Genomic DNA, 21,764 nt, shown 5'->3' with positions numbered 1-21,764 from the left:
AGGGTCATTTAGATTGTATCCTGCTCATAAATATGTGAACAAGAATCAAATTATGCTAGAAATAAAAGAAGAATGTGGTTTTCTTAATATGCAACATTTAATATTTATGAGCACAGTTACCACAGTAAAATTAAAACTCCAATAAAGAAGTTTTACTATCCAAGACGAGAATGTTACGTGATTTATTGGTTCTAGCATCAATAAAGGGTATTAAATTAACTGTTTTTTTATGTATTTACCTATCTATTAATAACATATTTGTGTAAGCTAACATTCCTAAGATAAAATAAGAATTAAGAATCATAACTCATCAAAATAATAACTGGTTGTTTCAATTTGTTAATAAATTATATTGATTTCTTTTATATTACAACTTACAGAAGTCACTGGAATAAAATATCACTAAATGGTCTAAGATAACTGTGCGCCAACTTAGCAGCAAGAATGTGTGGTAGCGCCACTATCAATGTCATATTTTCATAGGAAATTTATGTTTATAGGGGAGCTTCCACACTCTGTTTCTATGTCAGTGTACCCTTAGATTGACTTTTAAGTTTTTCAACTTAAGCCTTAATTTGATACCTTAACTTGTGATCCCAAAATGTCTTAGCCTGTCTGATGAGGTTGCCGGCCTCTTCATGGCAGCCATTCTGCATGTATGGCGGTGTAAACTCCCTGTACGCTATACATATCCGGCGGGACGAGATGTCCTCACGCAGCACACAGTGCTCCCAGTGGTATCTTGGCTCACCATAGAAGACTAGGAGTGATCTTCTGTAATAAAGAAATAAGAAATTACAGATAATATTATGTTTGCAACTAAATTTGAAATTATGATAAATTACTTTGGCAGTGGAATTATGAAGGTAATATTTTCAAACTGGAGATTATTTTGAACCTTTCCAACTGAACTTTAAAAGGTTAAGTTTCAATAGCTCCCTGTTACTCTTGATTAACCTTTTAACCGCCAGACGGCGAAGGAATATGCCATGCTCCCGACGCCAGGCTATCGCAACTTTACCGAGTCCCGCATAAATCGCATTACATTGGCGAAGTTGTCGGCTGTAGCCGTCGTTGGTGTCCGTGGCAAGACTTTTCGATCACGGCCACAGCCGACTGTGGCGGTCAATGGGTTAACAAGATTTTTTTTAATTAATAATGTCTGAAATATCACTTTATATTTACCAGTAGCTATTCTATAAATAAAACCATAGTGAGGAAACCACAGAACCAAACAAGACCTATTTCCCACTTTTAACACATACAGTGCCAAAAACCCGACTATCAGGTTTTTTATAATCTCATTCCCAGGCCGGATGACCCGATAGTCGGGATCATGGTACTACAGCTTTGTATAACGAATTTTTTGTGGCCTGGCACCGATGTCTTGTTTGGCTGGGTGGCAATGAATGTGTTAATAAACATAAAACAATAGTATAAGTATTATATTTACCTAGGCATTGGTATTCTGACAACAACATCCAAATCATCTTCTGATTTACTTGCTTCATAAGCCGTTTTATCAAGATTGCTGCATTCCAAATTAATACTGCCATCTGGTTTAACTATCGGGCAGTATTTTTCTGCACAATGCAGATTATATTTCTTAGTATCTCCATGATATCTAGTCATAGTTAACATGGAATCAGACAAACAGTTGACAGTGATAATTCTTTCACCCCAAATCCAACAATCATCGATGTGAGGATCAATGGAAGCTCCTTTGCTAGGATCATACTCCAAAGAGCACTGCTCTATCACATCATAACCTTCCAATAAAGGAACATCTTCGAATCTATCTTGCAGAAACTTGGAGAATGCTGGGAAGCCATCAAAACTGCCAGCATTGATTTTCATCTTCTTGAAATTCGTTTTAGGACCATAGTTTTGCTTACGTCTGCCGCTCTGTGATATGTCCCAAGGTACCTCGTCTATGTTTTTCATTAACACATTTTCTTCTTTCTCCGTTATAAAGTCCAATTGAATGTAAACGCCGGGGTACTCGATCGGTGTTCCAACGTGATTGGGATGTTGTTTGTAGACATTACCGTCCCAACCCGGCCACGCTTTGTTGCAAAACGGGCAATAAACATAGCTTTTTGCCTTATCGAACTCTAGCTGAATTTTGTACTTGTCTGCCCCGTACTGGGTTTCGCAAATGAGACATGTCCTGCATCCTTTGCATCCACAGGGTCGCGGCTGTGTCATTATACTTGTAGTTATCTAACTTATCTACTCTGGGATTTAAAATTTACAGATTGAAAGAAATGTGTGAAAGTGAATCGAAAATTCAAAGAGTAAAGTATTTTATGACATATGACATTAATTGACGTGAAAAGTGTCATTTTGACAGTCGGATACGGATACTCGGATAGTTTTTTTTTAAGTATATGTCAGACGCATTTCATAAAGTCTCTACTACACGGTTGGTAATGATAATTTTATTTGTCTTCGATTTCGATGATTTAGACTTTATCAGAAGAAACTCGTTTGATACACTTAATATTTCATTCTATAGCTGGTCAACCAAATCTTGTCACCAAAAAAAGGCGCGAAATTCTAATTTTCTATGGGACGGTATCCCTTCGCGCCTACATTTTTCAAATTTGCCGCCTTTTTCTACTGTCAAGATCTGATTGACCAAGTATAACTCACTATTCTTTGGTTTGTAGAGCCCAATTTATTAAATCTCTCCAAATCGACTCCACACCACTCGCGTTCGTGGCTTCGCGCCGCGATTCGCGCACGTGTGTGAAGGGGACTTATTAGTTGAAAAAAAAAGTGACGGATGCGGATGCCAGTGTTGCCAACTTGGCATAATGGATGCCAGATCTGGCACTTTTTCACACTCTTTGGCATCCAAATTATCCATTTAGCATCTGGCATAATTTTTAGCATAATTAGTGAATTGTGTCCCTAAGCCAAATTTGAAACCTACTTGGCAGTGTAATTCATGGCACAACCGTCAAAGGAAATTTTATACATACGACGAACCTTATAACAGACTACCGCACCGCAGTTCTGCCGTGCTAACAACATACGCAGTAATCGCAGTTGAAAAGTCATGCAATTGTTTATCTTGTTCTCTTTGAATAAGTTCTTTACTTGAACGATGATTTTCATGCCAGTACTGCACTTACTGTTAGCAGGGCAGAGTTATTTAAAATCACATGACATTTCTTGTAAGGTCAGTACGTCTGTAGAGGCCTATAGGAATTATGACGAGTTGGTGCTCGAATCTGTTTTGTGATATCTATGGTATTTGGTATAGTCATAATTTTCATAAACTTAGTTTACAAACAAAATCTGTTACTTTTTTCACGGCCGGTTTGTGATGATGAGGCGAAAGGTTCAATTCCCATAAGAAAATTGAATCTCGCGCCTTTTCTACTTACAAAGTGGGTGTCCCAGCCAGAGTGTAACTATAGACGGTCAACCAAATCTTGTCAGTAAAAAAAGGCGCGAAATTCAAATTTTCTATGGGACGGTATCCCTTCGCGCCTACATTTTTCAAATTTGCCGCCTTTTTCTACTGACAAGATTTGGTTGACCATCTATATATATTTTGTTGTGCCTATTTTACATGAGCCACATCATCACATTACATTTGACAGCACAAAGCTTGGAGGATATAATCAAACGGAGACGCCATGTCTGTAATTTTCTGTACAAAAACAGTCTGCCGATTTTTGCGGGGGAGGGGAACGTCAAATGTATGCGTAACGTAAAAATAGCCATGTCAGATAAACGTCAGTCCATACATTGTGTATGACCGTTGGCCGCCTATTTTCGACAGAGGGGAAAGCCTGTTAATGGCTACTCCGTTTAGTTGTATCCTCCAAGGCACAAAGGCTTGTTTTAAATTGTTTACTTATTGTTTTAAAATTTTCCAATATATGCCATTCTTGTCACAATTAAATCGAGAGAATCGGGCTATGCCTTCTCTGCATCAACAGAACAGCTACATAGTGTGGAGAGCCTCTATAAACGTTACGTTTCAAAGAAATTTGGCATTATAGCTGGTCAAGCAAATTTTGTCAGTAAAAAAAGGCGCGAAATTCAAATTTTCTATGGGAAGATATCCCTTCACGCCTACATTTTTCAAACTTGCCGCCTTTTTCTACTGACAAGATCTGCTTGACCAAGTATAGCTAACCAAGTCAGTGCAAAGTTAGCTTGGTCTGACTCTATAAAAATTTCAGAAACAGCATTGTTTGATTTATGTGGAAGACACTCATTTTTAGTTACCTATATATTGTTTAGCATTTTTTTTTTGCACTTTTTAAAATTTCTTAGCATAATTCTGGCATAATCTAGACATAAGTCTGGCACTTTTTCAAATTCCGAGTTGGCAACACTGGCGGATGCCGAGTTGTCCGATTCGCCGACACCTTTGGTGCAAACTGCAATCAATAAATTTATAATTACTAATAGTATTCATTATTTATATAATCCAGGTAAATACTACTTATTCTATCACAAAAAATCAGTATTTAATAAATCTACAAGCACTCAAGCGCTACTATGGCCTCAAGTCTAAAATACTTTGTATAATTACTACTTGGCGATCGCTCCTTTACGCCACTTTTACTTACGTTACAGTGAAAAAATGGGAGATCGTTATTTTGTGGAAGATGTAGACTTTGGGAACAGCAACGGGTTCGCAATGAACAAGCCAATGCGACCGATAAGGCCACCTAAACGTGGAATGCCTAAGTAAGTATACTGTGTTCTGTGTTTTATTTTGAGACCCAGTTTCATATGAATCTGTAAAATATCTGCTGAAAACAGTTACTTTACACCTTCACAAATACTTTTTCCAGCAATGACCGCTACAACAATGCCTATGGCAGCTACCGTGGTGGCTATGGGCCTGGAGGCGGCTTTGGGTATGGACCAAGGGGCCCACCTATGGGCGGGCCCATGGGTCCACCACCCATGATGGGCCCACCTATGGGTTCGATGGGCCCTCGTGGGCCGCGCGGCCCACCGCCCATGGTAATGTTTGGACGGGGTTTTGGACAAGGGGGGCCGCCTATGCCCCGCAATGTCGCTCCAGAGACTCAAGCTTATAGATATCTTATTCGTGAGTACACTATAATCTGGACATGTTTTATATTTTATTTATTAATGCTTAGGCCAAACACACGGCGCGACGCAGCGCCGCGGTCGCGCCGCGCGACCGCTGCACATGCTAACAGGTTACCGACGTTAAACAGATTGGGTCCCGCCGGTATCACGCCCCGCGCCGCGCGGCCCCTTGCGTCCACGCCGCGGCCCGCAGTGTCGCGCTGGGTCACATCAGTCGGATCGGACGTTAGGCAGCGAGCGGTGCGTAGTGCGAGCGCATGGCGCCGCACCCGCGCGGCCGCGCCGCGTTCGCGCGCGCGATGAGGGCGTGTTGAGAGCGCGATCCGCGCGCGCCCTATTTGAACAGGCATCGTGTCGGCATCACGCGGCGCTGCGTCGCGCCGTGTGTTTGGCCAGGCCTTTATTCTCTCTGTATTTGTGTTGTGTTTTTTTTGATATTCATTATCATACATTGGGGTTTTCGGTGTGGGAATGTTTTACACTAGCCAAATAACAGGTAAAAACTGTAAAAAAACGATACTAATTTAACATTTCTAAGCACATTTGGACCTTACTACCTACGTTTAACTCATCGTTTGGTAATTATTTTACAATAAGGGTGGATCAACTATTTCTTGTTGTTATTCTGTCCGGTCAGCCAAGAGACAATAGTAGCATAGTTTGTTAGAAGACATTGTACACCACCTTCTTCTGACACGCTTGGTAGACGACCCTCAATGGAAAGAGTTTATTAGAATAACAAAAAAGCGTGTTTGGTAAATTTAAATGCCTAAAAATCAGGTTTTAAAGAGTGACCCAGGAGAATGTAACCATGGCAACGAGTGACAAGAAATAGTTGATTCACCCATAAACAAAGTTATAAATACACAAAATCATTCCCGCACCGAAAACCCCGATGTATGTTCATTATTAAATTTGTAATTGTGAATCCCTGAAGGTAAAAGACAGGAGTCTGTTGCCATTTGTCTTTATTAGTTTTGCAATTTCATGTAGATTGTTGGGTGTCTGGACATATCAAGGCCAGGTCTAGCCATGTCTGGGAAAAAGGATTTTTATCTTAGCCTTTTTCTGCCTGTGATGCCATCTGCCTGCAGCTGCTGCCCTATTGCATTCTTTCTGCATTCCAACAAGAATACCGTCGATTCTCCGCGCCGCGCACGTTAGGCGCGACGAGCAAAGGGCTAAATTGTATGGTTGCCTGCATGCAGACATAATTTTTTTTTATAAATCAGTATGTGAAAGGTGCTAAGACCAGTCTTGTTTAAACTACAGGTTGTGGTGTTGCCCAGGAGAGCTTAAAAGGTCTCCCCAAGAAGCTGCTGAAACTCATGGAGGCTAACCACTGCGGCGTTTGCGCCTTGGACTTTGAATCCTTCACTATGTGTAAGTCTGGTTATCCTTTTGGAAATCTTCTGCCTATTTATCGTTTTAAGAGCCGCTACAGATATATCTGATTGCAGAATCGCATCCTATCCTACCCAGATTGAACCAGATAGTGCCCACAATAAATAGGGTATTTGACACCCCCATGTTGAAATTTATAACTAAATCTCATTTTCTATTTTTTCATGCTCATTTTCTATCTATTTAACTAAATAGATAGAAAATGAGCATTTTATCACAATACATTGGAAATTTTAAAAATATACCCTATATTGTGTCCCACTGCTGGCCAAAGGCCTCCCCTGATGTTTCGCCATGATGAATTTATCTGAATTAAATTGTCTGATTACCTGATTCTTTAACTTAAGAGTACTATAATTCTTTGAACTATGATCTAGAGTCTAGACTTTTAGAGCTTTATTTGGGCGTCATATTTTATTTGTGAAAAACTCTTTTAGTTAGTTTTACTCAGCATTTTCGGAAAATTTACAGCCATTGTGTGAAATATAGGGTAGCGCTACCCTAACTGCCCCAAAATGTATAGATAGGCTGACATTTGTTTCATATCTGACTGCCAATTAAAGAATATTGTGTAGGTATAGAAAATAAACAAAAACCGGCCAAGTGCGAGTAGGACTCGCGTACGAATGGTTCCGTACCATTACGCAAAAAACGGCAAAAAATCACGTTTGTTGTATGGGAGCCCCACTTAAATATTTATTTTATTTTGTATTTAGTATTTGTTGTTATAGTGGCAACAGAAATACATCATCTGTGAAAATTTTGACCATCTAGCTATCACGGCTCATGAGTTACAGCTTGGTGACAGACAGACGGATGGACAGACGGACAGCGGAGTCTTAGTAATAGGGTCCCGTTTTTACTCTTTAGGTACGGAATCCTAAAGGAAATTAAAACGATTTGCTTTTGCAGCGCGGATGCATTACACTTCGCGTAATCACCAAAAGAACCAAAAGAAATGGCTGACGCTGAATGCTGAGAGACCAACTCCCGGGAAACAGGTAACTTGACCCTCGGCGTTCTGAAAGGAATTTCGTAAGACAACATTCAGTATCTTTATAAGGCAGAGGGAATATATTTCCCACCTGATTTCGAACTTTATTTCAAAGTGGTAAGGTTCAATTTTGCATGGAATTGATTACCTATGGACATAGATTACGGCACAGACAAGACATCCTTTAGACTGAGCATAGTAACGCTACCCCCTCTGCCACTTATACGGTAGTTTTACTCGATCTTCGAGTCAATCCCGTGCCGTGATTGGTCCGTGTCTTTGAACGGACCAATCACGGCACGGGATTCGCTCACCTCGTCCCCCCGCACCCCCGTATTTTTGGCAGCATCGGTTTCATGAAATAATTGCTCTAAACTCAGTCTAGAGGATTCCTAGTCTATGGATTACGGAGATCAGTATTTATAAAACCCATGATTTAATGAAGTAAATTATAGATTGACATATTACCAGACAGAGTAGATTAACTTCTCTCAATTAAATTATTTTGTCTATAATAAGAACCCCCAACTAAAGTGAATATAGTTTCAGAGTAATAACATATTTTTATGGTGCAGGATGTAACACGTTCCATTTGTATGTTAACTTGGGGCAATGGCTCACCAGACGCTTATAGAACGTAGTTATTCGTTAAAATAATAAATTATAAAAAAGTCAAGTTTCTCCACAAAGTCTCATATGCAGAATATTTATCTAAATTGCTTATTTTCAATATTAAACATCGCTGTCGTATTTCTAATAACACTAAATTCTTTAAGGCTGCGCACTGGACGCTTGCGACGCGGCCGGCAGAGCGGTGAATCGAGGTCGTTCGTACAATCACCATCAGATATATCGGAGCGGCCAAGGTGCTCACAAATATCTGGGCATGCCTCTATTGTCAAGGCACTAGAGTGCTTGTTCAGATATTGTGAACACCGTGGCCGCTCCGATATATCTGATGGCGACTATACATTTGATCGAGCGCAATGTATGAATGGCCTTGATTTGCCGCGCGCCGCCTGCGTTCAGTCCGCGGCCTCAAACTGAAGAAGTTAGCAGGTTTTTAGACATAGGACAGTTTAATGAAACCTTTTGATGTACAATTATTTTTCTAGATACCGATAAAGTCGCGCGAGTTGTACTGTGAACTGTGCGACGTTACAATAACGTCCACGGCTCACGCCGATTCGCACTATTCAGGAAAAGCGCATCGAGCGTAAGATATCCACTGTTTTCCATTTTTCGTGTGATTGTTTGTTTGTTTCTTACTCTGCTGTGTTCACACAATGAACTACAGCTAGTATAGTATGTATGTAATAAGTGCTAGGGTACTTTGAGAGCTTTAAGAATGATTAAACACTTTCTAAAGCTAGACCTAGTAGACATTATTTGACTACACATCTTTTACTTGAATATATCATCAAATGTTAAAAAAAAAACGGTAACTATTTTTGTTTCTAGTCAACAACTAAACATGATCGTTATATAGGTACAGCCACGGCCTTAAACAAATATACATTTTTTTACCTTAGGTATTAAATACTACCCAAGGTAAAAATGTGTATATAATATATACGGCCGTGACTGTCCCAACTTTTATTTAAATTAAAAGAATATTGAGTGTGCTCTCTCTGTAATATTCTTCAACGTAAATAATATACATTTGGTTTACACTTATATATCATCTTTCTTTAAGCTCCAAGTTCTTAGTTAAATGTTGGACTACGACATTCAATTCGAGTAGTCGATGCGACCGTGTTGTATATCGATTCCCGCATTTTCTACCGGAATTGTACACTAGCACTCACCATTTCTGTACGAATATTTACATCAATAGAAACCGCCAAAGATGTAAAATTGTTGACAAATGAAACAATGATCGTTGCTACTCCGATATACGTACGATCTTAATGACGTTTACACATGTATATAAATACATTAAATGGCTTTGTAATTGTTATATTAAAAATCTTTTTGTTGAAAATGGTGCTAAATTAAAATTCTATTTTTCATATTGCTAATTCGTTTACATATTTGGCTCTTTTTATTGACGCTTAAATTTAAGAACTAAAGTGATCAGTACATATAATATAAGTATATGCTAGGAATAATAAGTACCGCCGATAATAAACATGACTGAGTCACTCTGGATCCGTACAGACTTGGATGTGAGCAACAAACAAATAATCACATACATTTTATTAAATGTTGTTTTATAAAATGTATCAATCTGACAGTGAAGCCTATAAACATATATACATTCTTCTACCTTACTTCAATGAAGTAAGGAGCAAAATTGTATACATGTTTATAACCTTCACTATCAGACTGAATTTGAACATTCAAAGCTATAAACATATATACATTTTTTCACCTTATACCTGAGTGGCGTACGGTGCAAAATTGTATACATGTTTATGGCCTTGTCTGTTAGACTTGAACAGTGAAGATCATAAACAACTATACATTTTTTGCCTTATTTAATCAAATAAGGTACAAAATTATATATATGTTTATGATCTCGTCTGTTAAACTTGACTTGAAACAGTCACATTTATACACATACATACATTTTTTTACCTTATTCCTCTATGTGGCATAAAGTGCAAAATCGTATACATGTTTATGATTGTGACTATTTCTTATTTATGTTAGAATAGTCACTAATTTAAGAATAGTTTTCCATGATATAATAATTGTCACATGTGAATGTGATAAACTGATAAATGATAATATAGTTTGGCAAGCAATTTCCGCTATTAGAAAAGGGCGGCAAATTTAAAAAATGTAGTCGCGAAGGGTTGTACTCCCATAAAAAAAATTGAATTTCGCGCCTTTTTCTACTGACAAATTGGGTTTGCCAGAGTATATTTGATACAGCAAATATCTTTTTAGGCCCGAAAGGCAAACCAGGGACATGACATGACTGAATCGATCGCAAATTTAGTACATATACGAATAAATTATATTCTATTCTATTCTATTTTATATCATATCCTTATTAGGACAGTTCCAAACCAGGAAATAATAAGTATTTCGTATAGGGAGTGATTATGTAATCGCAGTATATAATGTATCTTGTACAGACTTCAAGATGTCTGCGGTATCTTATATTATGTTTACAGCTTATCTTATCTTCATAATTAATGGTGCACGATTGAAAGGATGTTTTTACATAAGTATGACACCTTTGTATCGTGTGTTTTATATGAGATTAAAATGTCACGAAGAAAGACGAAACGAAGAAACGAGAAAGAGAATTTATTTGATTACTAAATAGCAAGGAGGGTGTGGTAATTAACATAATTTTATAGGAGTCATTGGTGTAGTTTATATTATATAGTTTATAAGTTATAAGATCCCAATTTAGGTACAAATTGTGGCTATAAGCATAGAGAAATAAAGACAAGAGTGCTCACTCCATACATCAGTTCAGACTATTAATTTCAGTGTCTACATCTAGCATCGAGTAGCGGAATTGTCAGTACTGCTACTTGACAATAGATGTAGCACCGACCGGAAAGTCTTATCTCAACAGCATAAGACTTTCCGGTCGGTGCTACATCTATTGTCAAGTAGCAGTACTGATAGTTCCGCTACTCGATGCTAGATGCTAATAGTCTTTTTGGTACTAAAACTGATGTATGGAGTGAGCACTCTATGTATTTTTTTCTCTATGCTATAAGCCACACAGTGTTCGTAGTTATGAGCTATCTCCAACAGTCTCCTTATTATTGTTACTACTTCTCCTTATTCTTATAACGCCTTCTTCCATATTTTTAACCGACTTCCAAATCTCAAAAGGAGGTTATCAACTCGGTTGTATGTTTTTTTTATTAAACAACTTGTATAGTTAGATTTTGGGTGCGTGGATCCCAAGAATGGAGCGTCGGCGTCAATAAAAATAGCGAAACTCGAAATTTCTTTAGGTGAAATTTTCCGCGCCGAGGATTTTCAAGTTTGCCGTTTTGCTTATTAATATCTGAGAGACCGAGCTTTGCTCGGAAAATGTATATAAACTCAAAGAATGCGCGTTTTCTCAGAGATAATATTTTAGCAAATTTCATCGAAATTGTTAGAGCCGTTTCCGAGATCCCCGAAATGTATATGTATGAATTGCTTGTTTACTCGTAAAGGTATAAGATGGATAGTTTTAAAATAATATTCGTCGTAATTTGCTTCGAAACACGGAGCAATGATATTGCCTATCTACTATCTGTTTTTTTAAATATAATTTGTTTTATATCATAATGGACGTTTCAGGATCGTGGAAGGACGGAAGAAGCCGAAAAACCCGTATCTACTCCAAAAAGGAATGGAGGGTCGCACGTATGTATTTACAAAACCCTATTTACGTTATTCCCTCAACTATAACACTTTAAACTCTCGCGTTTTGTACACATATTTAATTACACAAACGGGTCTACCGCGATATAATTTAATTGTTTTTACCTTTAATTCCGACGTTTCAGCTGAGTTGCACCAGCTGTGGTCACGGAAAGACTGACGTCCCAACAAATGTCAACGGAGATATTAATAAACATTACACAACACAACAATAAACAACACTAAACTACCCGAAATTAGTTAAAAAATAAAAATGTATAAAAATTGTTCGGGGTAGACAAAGAAATTGCAGCTATTAGTTTTTTTATAAACTAATTTCGGGTCCAGCACCCCTAGCACATGATTGGCGCGACAGTATCTCGCGGCGACATAGACTACCCGTCTTCTTCTAACTGTGATAATAAAAGAGGGACGGGTAGTCTATCTCGCCGCGAGATACTGTCGCGCCAATCATGTGCTAGCCCGGCAGTTTAGTGTTGTTTTATTAATATCTCCGTTGACATTTGTTGGGACGTTAGTTTTTCCGTGACCACAGCTGGTGCAACTCAGCTGAAACGTCGGAATTAAAGGTAAAAACAATGAAATTATATCGCGGTAGACCCGTTTGTGTAATTAAATATTCCCTCAACTGTTCGATTCCTACGCGTGTGGAAATATTTCACTTATACAAGCGGTGGGTTCGGGTTTAAAGAAACTAGCTAAGTGTGGTTTGTATATTTCAGTGAGCAACTGATTAACCGCGAGAAGCAACATTTGCCGGCGATCACCGTGCCGAAGGTCACCGTGAGTGAGGGAGACAGCAAGCCTCCGCAGGCCGACCTCTACTGCGATATATGCAAGGTATAACCATAGAGAAAAAAATACATAGATTGCTCACTCCATTCATCAGTTTTGGTACCAAAAAGACTATTAATTTCAGTGTCTACATCTAGCATCGAGTAGCTGAACTATTGTCAAGTATCAGTACTGATAGTTCCGCTACTCGATGCTAGATGTAGACACTGAAATTAATAGTCTTTTTGGTACCAAAACTGATGTATGGAGTGAGCACTCTTGTCTTACTATATTTTTCTATGGTATAACCAGATCACTCTTCGATGATAACAAAGCTGCTTTTTGAATGGGCTTATTTCTAAAAAGTAGCCGTACCACGAGTTGACATTTACTAATTTTTTTTATAGACCTCCATGACATGCTCGGAGCAGATGACGATGCACCTCAACGGCAAGAAACATCTGTCGAAGGAGAAACAGCACATCATCCGCGTCATGAATGAACGTAAGTTGTATACAGGGTGTTTCCTGTAACAGGAGCAATAACTTAAACTGTAGGCTGTACTCCTCAAACTGACCAACATTTGTTCAGCAACTTTTGAAAATAACTCGTTTTGATTTTTATTACACTTTAAAGTTTATTCGAAGACGCAATGTATTGCAAATTTTGTTTTGTTTAAAGCGTGACGAGCAACGTCAAACACACTGATGTCAGCGTACATTGAAGGCAATATTTATTTTGTATGAAAAAGAGGAAGTCTAAAGGATTCATAATTTTTAAAAGTAGCTCAACAAATGTTGGTCAGTTTGAGGAGTACAGCCTTTGGTTTAATTTATTGCTCCTATTACAGGAAGCACCCTGTATAATATTTGTAATATTTGATCAAATTTATATTTGCGTCACATTTTGCTTAATGAGAGTACTTAACACTAAGACAGGTCTAAGTACAGTCACCTCGCCACTTAAAGTCCTAGCTAAATTAGTTGTTCCATACTTACGCTATGGAATGTCCAATTTAGCTAGAACCCTAATTGGCGTAACAATCACGGAGCGTGACTGCACACGAACGTGATCGCAGTGAAACCAAAATAAAATCATCTTCACCTCTTAATTTTAATTAATTACGATTATAGGTGACTGCTATAGTTAATTACGAATATTACGATCAGTATGATGCTTAAAAACGGTGAGCAAAATTCGATTTTGTGGGTGTTTAGATAGTGGGTGAGTAGGTGTTTGGGTGAATGGCTAAATGGCTGTACGAGTGAATGGGAGTATGTTTTTCATTAAGTACCTATACTTCCTCCTGAGGTAAAAAGTTGTATTCTGCCAGTTAATAGATCCATATAGGTTTTAAATTACATGATTAATTTATTGTTCCAGCCCAGCCCAGCAGTAGGACGTATATAGGCTCAAATTATTATTATTAACTAGTGGCTCTGTGAGCTGTAGACCTCGCGAGCATAGCTTATTGGGACCGTGCACGATGACAGCGCCACACAGCGGTTTGATCAATCAACAATACAAAGATTTTAATTTATTAAAAAAAAATACGAAGTTTAAGTGAAAAAAAAAATACAAAAAGTTATTTCTTACTGGGGATCGAACTCAGACTTTCTGTGTGCAAACAAAAAAAGCGATTGTTTACAAAATGCGCCATGATAGTTCTTAGCTAAGCTGACGAAATTCGGCTACTCATTGTCGAGTACAAACTAAATATCTAAATACCGCCTAAACCAGCAATACAATTTTTCTGCATTTTTTGCCATTTACTATGTAAATATGTCTCAAAAAGAAAATACTCTTATGATATCGATACGACTATTTGTTTAAGCGCGAGGTATCTTGAAAACTTCCAAAAACGGGATCGACAAAAAAAATTATTTACTCATAGAATCTGGTCACAAAATTTCACAAGAATCGGTTGAGAATTGTGACCTGTAGAGGAGAACATCCGGACATACAAAAGCAAAATGCCCGAGTCAAAACGTAGACCTTCGCTTCGCTTCAGTCAATTATTTAATTTATTTTTCAGAGTCGCAGAATATCACCAACATTGCGGTTAAAGAAGAACCACAGGCTGCAGGTAAACAACAACTTACAATGTCACAACTTACAGTTCTTTGCCATTTTATTCCAATAAGAGTTCCATATTCTCGCACACGAATATTACCGGAACGTTTTAACTCTCATAAATCAAAAGTGACAAAAATATTTGTGATCAAAGCTTGTCTATTTTTATCTATATTCCTTATTTTTGTCATAGCTATAGACGGGTAAAAATAGGCTTACGGCTCGGCCACGACATTGAGCGACTTGCGACGGCGGCAGCGACAATCATAGGTTACGAAAGGTCCGATCGCTGTCTCGCTCCAACCTATGGTTATCGCTGCCGCCATTGCGAGTCGCTCAATGTCGTCGCTGAGCCTTTAGAACCCAAGGCTGTACAACGTCATATGATTTTATTTATTTTACGTCACCCTTAGGCCCATAAGTGGGATTTTCTTCGAGAAGATAATCTCACTTCCTGGCCAAGGCAAGACGTAAAACTTTAGACAAACCACGGGCGGTAATTCGTAAGGCCCCAGATGGCACAAACACCTGCGATCAGGTAGGCAATAGGTATGTAATGTACTATTATCCCATGCTTCCATTTTTTAGGGTTCCGTACCCAAAGGGTAAAAACGGGACCCTATTACTAAGACTCCGCTGTCCGTCCGTCCGTCCGTCTGTCACCAGGCTGTATCTCACGAACCGTGATAGCTAGACAGTTGAAATTTTCACAGATGATGTGTTTGTTGCCGCTATAACAACAAATACTAAAAACAGAATAAAATAAAGATTTAAGTGGGGCTCCCATACAACAAACGTGATTTTTGACCGAAGTTAAGCAACGTCGGGCGGGGTCAGTATTTGGATGGGTGACCGTTTTTTTTTGCTTGTTTTTGTTGATGGTGCGGAACCCTCCGTGCGCGAGTCCGACTCGCACTTGGCCGGTTTTTTTTTTGTAGATGAGCAGACTGCAGGCAACGGCAACGACGACGGAGGCGACTGGGGAAATGGATCTGGGACCTGGGAAGACTAAAGCTTTGGTTTCCTCCAAAAGCGGTGCCGTCATATAGCGGCCGTCTCCATACAAATACTACGACATCCATATTTAGCCGTATTATTTAGTATGGGACGGCCGCTATATGACGGCACCGCTATCCTAGGAAAACCGATCTTTAGGGCTTTAATATTATATAGAGGAGTTATTTGATAATCATTTTAATTTTTATGAGTTAACTGTGTAAGTTAGATCAAGTCAACAAGTTAATCCTTATGATTATGTTGTAACTACACTAGTGCGTACTTATTTTTCATCGTGTTTTCACGGAAACGTACGAATCTTGCTATTTCAGTCAGTCTCGGTACAAAGACTACTGAGGTTGACTGAAGTAGCATGACAAATATGAAACTTTCCGAGAAAATACGATGGAAAACAATTATGCACTACATCTGTATCATACTATTACTGATTAAAAATCAGCAGAATCTTTAATCGTCTCAATTTATTGTAGTTTCCCGATTTAATTCGTTAGCAACTCTTGAACTTATTAATTTATGATAGTTCTACTATACATTTTAAAACTGGATTCCATTATATTTGTTTAACTCTAGAATGAAGTATTGTGTCACTTCATTTAAATGTAAGATAATAAATCATTCTACGTGTCAATTGGGGTTTTATTTGAGATACAATAATCACAAAATAGTTATTTTCGATACAAGTGCGAAAAAGAGGAAATTCGAAACGAGTGGCGATAAATTAAAACACGACCGAAGGGAGTGTTTTAAATCGACACGAGTTGCGAATGACCTATTCGCACGTGTATCGAACAACGTTTTACAGTACATATGGCACTTTAAAGTTTCGACATACGCACGATGCTATTTTACGCACTAGTGCGGAAAAGTAGCCCCATATGTACTGTAAAAAATATTTCAACCCTATTCTTGCTTACCATCAGGTGGCGCCACTAGCGCGTGAGATCTCGAAAGTCAAAAGAAGGGTCTTGCAGTGCAATAAGAACCTTTTTATCTAAAATTCCAACAGAAATTCCCATAGAAAGATGGAAACCCACATACACCTTATAATGTTTAGTTAAGGTACCTATATAACATATATGTAGGTATACTACGTACCTGTATGTATCGTCAGGTGATAAGCAAAAGTCACTAATTACTATAAAATATTTAAACAAAAATCAACCTTTTCGTACTAATATGGTTCACTATGGCTATGAACTTGTGGAGGTACTTAGTGACTTTTGCTTGTCACCTGACGGTATGTAAACAAAATTGGGTTACGCATTGAGTAAAATAAATGAAACACAATGGAATGTCAAATGGTTTATTTTATTATCCACGTTTACCAATTGTTTTTCTTAAGACTAGTGTACATTTTATGCCGATTGTTTTAAAATGTTTTAATTTTTTTTAGTGCACTTCGTTTTAGATTTTTTATGCATGTTAATCTTAGGAAATATAAAATAACTTTGTGCTGTTCTCTGAGAAATCTCTTGATAACCCGTTGTTGGTTTAAAACCATGAAACCTTGCAAAAGTACCTACCATATACCTATTCCGGTTCATTTTTAGGTAAGAAAAATGACAAATAACAGCCAAATTTTACCAAAGACTTAAAAGGTAAAATATATCATCAATTTAATATTAATATCAGTGCATCGGCCATGGACTAGGGATTGCTCCCGGTACTGAGTTTGTATGGCGAGAACCGGTAATTCCCGGGAATTCCCGGTTCTCGCCATACAAACTCAGTACCGGGAGCAATCCCTAGCATGGACATATGTATGCGTGACACTCGACAGCGTTTTCAGATTTTCCGATCTGATAAGTATCGGGTGCGGCCGGTGTTGGATAGTAGGTACCTATACCACTTTAAACTCTCGCGTTTTGTACACATATTTAATTACACAAACGGGTTTACCGCGATATAATTTAATTGTTTTTACCTTTAATTCCGACGTTTCAGATAGATAGATTTTTATTGGTATTAATCATACACTGTCAGTTACATATTTAACAATAATTCGTTACAAATGATAATAGATTTAGATTCATCTGTCAATAATTAAAAAAAAAGTACAAAGCTGTAAATTACATAATGTCAACAATTCCATAATTCAACTTCATTAAGAGATTAATAACAATAACATATTGGGTTTAATTCAAATGACAATACAATTACACATCTTATCTAATCTAATATACCATGGGAACTTGATCACATTAAATTCTCCAGGAACTCATTTACCGTGTAGTAGGCCATTTTAGTACAATAAATTTTGAGCTTACGAACAAAGGCACAATCTTTCGTAGCTGAGTTGCACCAGCTGTGGTCACGGAAAGACTAACAGCTGTTTATGCTGGTACAACTCAGCTGAAACTTCGGAATTAAAGGTAAAAACAATTAAATTATATCGCGGTAGTAGGTACCTACCAAAAAGAAGTACCCAGTGAAGTACCTAATCTATTCCTTATTTAACACATTCCTCGCCACCCAGCCAAACAAGACCTCCGCGCCAGACCACAAAAATGTCGTCATATAAAGCTGTAGTACCACGATCCCGACTATCGGGTCGTCCGGCCTGGGAACGAAATCATGAAATACCCGATAGTCAGGTTTTCGGCACTGAATGTGTTAAGTTTATGGTCCAATAGATAATCTTAAACCAAAAACGAAGGACTTGTTGTCATAGGGCACTCACTAGCAGCTAAATTTTCTCGTAGGATCATCCGATAACGGATCGTACAATGTGAATACGCTCTTATACTGATATCCAAACATAGTATTCTGAGTATGCCCCATTAAATCATAGATTCTTTTGATTTTATCGTTCAAATATTATAAAGTTTTCTTAAATTGACATTAACAGCTACAACTACGTAAAAATGTGTGAAATTACTGTAAAATGTGTTTTAGTCATCGCGACATTTTTGTTGCTCATAATTAATTGATAATAATAAAATTTATTGAATTACAGCAAGTTAACTCTTGCTATAAGCGAATCTTGGCCCTTGAGACATTCACTGCCAGCGGGTTCCCTGTTCGTAGACGCTTTTCGCTACATACAGTTTTCCCGTTTTATCGGCTACGCTCGCGCTGGCAGTGAATGCGCTAATAAGTATTTAAGGCGGATGACATACGAACATCCGTGAGCCTTACCTTCAGCCCGAAAATCTACGGCACTTATGGTGATAGGTAAACACCTAAGATAGGTAATATAGGTATGTGTGTAACCTAACATTACCTACTTCTTGAGGATAGATGCGGTATTGTGAGTCAGCAACCTTTATTATAATGCCAGCGCTGAAGGCCTCTCACGAAAATTTCAAATAGAAATGTCGTTATCTGGCTCTTTTAACTCGTGTAGGTATATTTGAGCCATAGAGAAGCAGATATTTTCGCGGTAGACCCTTCAGGTAATTTTATGTTGATGTTGAATTTATTTCCGATTACATCGTACTACGTATTATTTGATTCGTGATAATTCTGTGGAAAGATTCCTTTGCCTAAGTAATTTGTGTTGAAAATATCTACTCAAGTTTTAGATAGTTAACTGTCAATAACTTTGATATTCTTAATTGAATTAACTATATTTGCGTGAAGTGTCGTATAATCGATCACTGATATGTTATTTTTTTACAGTGAAAAGCATGATAACGTACAAAAAGTTGATCGTAATAATTTATAGTGGCCTGCCACATTTTGGAAGAAGTATTCAAATCTTTCACAACGAATCATTTGGTCCGATATCTTTTCATAGCGGATTTTAGAAATAGGTGTACTATCTATATATTTATATGTATTTTATAGCGACTAGCGACATACTTTGTGAAACTCCAAGGAAATTGGAGATTTGTTGCATAGCAGAACTTATATTTTCTTTATTTTGACCAATACAATGTTTTAAAGACAAAACCGGATTAGGTTTTTCTAAAATCCGCTACAGAAAAGGGCCACATGCACAATCATTACAATACATATAATACCGTTTTTAATATAAATATAAATAAATACTGTACCTACCTACCCAACAAACGTACAAAATAATTAAATTATCGTTACTTACAAAGTATCATTTCACCACAATTTACACTATCAATCGGTCGCTCAACAAAGATAGGTAAAGCACACATGTATATAGGTCCGGTCCCATCTTTATAATAGACAGCTAGCAGAAAGGAAATTGAAAGGTGGTAGATATCAAAGACATTATAGCCGTTTTCAAACTTATGTACCTACTCCAAAGAGTAGTATTTATATACCTACTCACAGCCCCATCTGTCTATTGCAGTACTCATTCAATGCCGTGGATTTGAAAACACATTGAAACTTAGAAACAGACCGATTGCCAGAGTAGGATCTCCAATTTTAACATAATTATTCGCTGTATTGCGCCAAATATATACCAAATGTCCAAGATCTTTGTAGGTATGTAATGTATATGTAAGATTTAAAAAAAAATATGAAAAAGTTACGTTTGTGTCGAAGACAGCTTTTAAATTTCTAATAAATAATATTTTTCATGTTTGCTTTACTTACCTACACGCTATTCCATAGATTAATGCAAATTAGAAATGGCAGTGACTTAATATGTAGGTAAATACATTAATTTCATTCAGTAATAGATGAAAACTCTCCAATACAACCCAATACTTGGTACCTATGTCAGGAACTAAGTACCTAAATAAATACCTAGGTATTACAATTCATAATAATATTTATAGCGTACAATTCCAGGTTGCAAGTGTCTTAAAACAGTGAAATTCCATAAATAAGTATTTATGTTCGTGTCAAATCAGGACAACTTGGGAAGTCTTAAATGTCCCAAAGGTCACTAGCAAAAGGTGCCAGTGTCTTAGCGCCTTAGCTAAACGTGAACTCAGTATACAGTTACCACTTTTATAAGTTACAACGAATCTGGGCAGACTTTGGACAGGAGAAAAATGTGAACAAAAATTATCGTTCAATAAACTCTTACTTAAAAGAGCCTACGGGCCCAATTCGGATTTTGAAATAGACATCTGTTAGATATCTTTTAGACATCGCCAAGATACCATAACGATATGTTTAAGATCTAACCTGTCAAATTTGACATTTGCGCGATTCTGGAGATACTCTTGAACGATTTCCACAAGATATGGCTTAGAGATCCAATTCACATCTAATAGATATCTAACGTAAAAGTGACATTGGTTGCCCGAATTGCGCTGCAAAAGAGAACAAGTTGAAATCTAAACTATAACGTATCTAGAATGGATCTAGTACGTGTCGTCTCTTGTGAATATCTTAAAGTTGGAATACGGCAGTACGTCGAAAAATTCCAGCCGAGGTGGATCGACAACACAAGTCCAAACTTTAACATAGCGCTTGTCATCAAAGACTCATGTAACTTATCAGTAGTATACTGCACTTCAGCTCAAAATCCAGGATCCCGAACGTGGATCGTGATTAACAGGAGATGGCATGATCATCCATCTATAAGGTGCTTACTTCATTTGTTTCTACCAGGGATGTTGCGAACATCCGCATCCGCAACCGCAGAACTTCCGCATTATTTTCAACATCCGCATCTGCATCCGCATCCGCATAAAATCGATGCGGAGCTTATGCGGATGCGGATGTCGAACAAGTCGGTACAGGAACGTCTTAGCGGCGGCGTAAGTGCTAGGTAATTTCGTCATTACCTATAACGACATCGTCTAGATCCAGAAAAGTCGGCCAAGTTACTGTTTATTAAATATAACGCACCTATATTCTTGCTCAAATACTAAACGTTTCGTTTTATTTTGACGTTTTCCAAGTACCTAATCTTGACATCCGCATCCGCGAGCCTTAAAATATCCGCATCCGCATCCGCAAAATATCTGCATCCGCAACATACCTGGTTTCTACGTTGCTTCAATCGAGCTCACCAAAATCCAGTACCCTGAAGGTCCGGAGCCTTAAAATATCCGCATCCGCATCCGCGTCCGCAAAATCTGCATCCGCAACATACCTGGTTTCTACGTTGCTTCAATCGAGCTCATCAAAATCCAGTACCCTGAAGGTCCTCGCTAGGGGCGGGGAGGGGGTGGGGGGCGCGACC

At 38.0% G+C, this 21,764-nt stretch overlaps 2 protein-coding genes across 2 annotated transcripts; one reads left to right on the top strand and one right to left on the bottom strand.

Annotated features, from left to right (window-relative positions):
- Window positions 1–542: 542 nt before the first annotated feature.
- Window positions 543–2,220, bottom strand: LOC134649271 (alpha-ketoglutarate-dependent dioxygenase alkB homolog 4). Its single transcript, XM_063503996.1, has 2 exons — window positions 1,454–2,220; window positions 543–774 (listed from the first exon to the last, which is right to left on the bottom strand). Exons 1-2 carry the CDS (start codon window positions 2,206–2,208, stop codon window positions 564–566), a joined length of 966 nt encoding a protein of 321 aa, XP_063360066.1. The 5' UTR covers window positions 2,209–2,220; the 3' UTR covers window positions 543–563.
- A 2,377-nt stretch (window positions 2,221–4,597) lies between these two features.
- Window positions 4,598–15,695, top strand: LOC134649161 (zinc finger protein 346-like). The gene is made up of 10 exons (XM_063503875.1): window positions 4,598–4,716; window positions 4,824–5,086; window positions 6,364–6,474; window positions 7,408–7,496; window positions 8,605–8,705; window positions 11,753–11,818; window positions 12,559–12,676; window positions 13,018–13,114; window positions 14,646–14,696; window positions 15,622–15,695. Exons 1-10 carry the CDS (start codon window positions 4,610–4,612, stop codon window positions 15,693–15,695), a joined length of 1,077 nt encoding a protein of 358 aa, XP_063359945.1. The 5' UTR covers window positions 4,598–4,609.
- The last annotated feature ends 6,069 nt before the right edge of the window (window positions 15,696–21,764 follow it).

This window comes from Cydia amplana, chromosome 6 (assembly GCF_948474715.1).
Source record: "Cydia amplana chromosome 6, ilCydAmpl1.1, whole genome shotgun sequence".
In the NCBI taxonomy this organism is placed as follows: Eukaryota; Metazoa; Arthropoda; class Insecta; order Lepidoptera; family Tortricidae; genus Cydia; species Cydia amplana.
The sequence above is the reverse complement of the archived record's forward strand: the minus strand, read 5'-3'. Positions and strand labels throughout refer to the sequence as shown.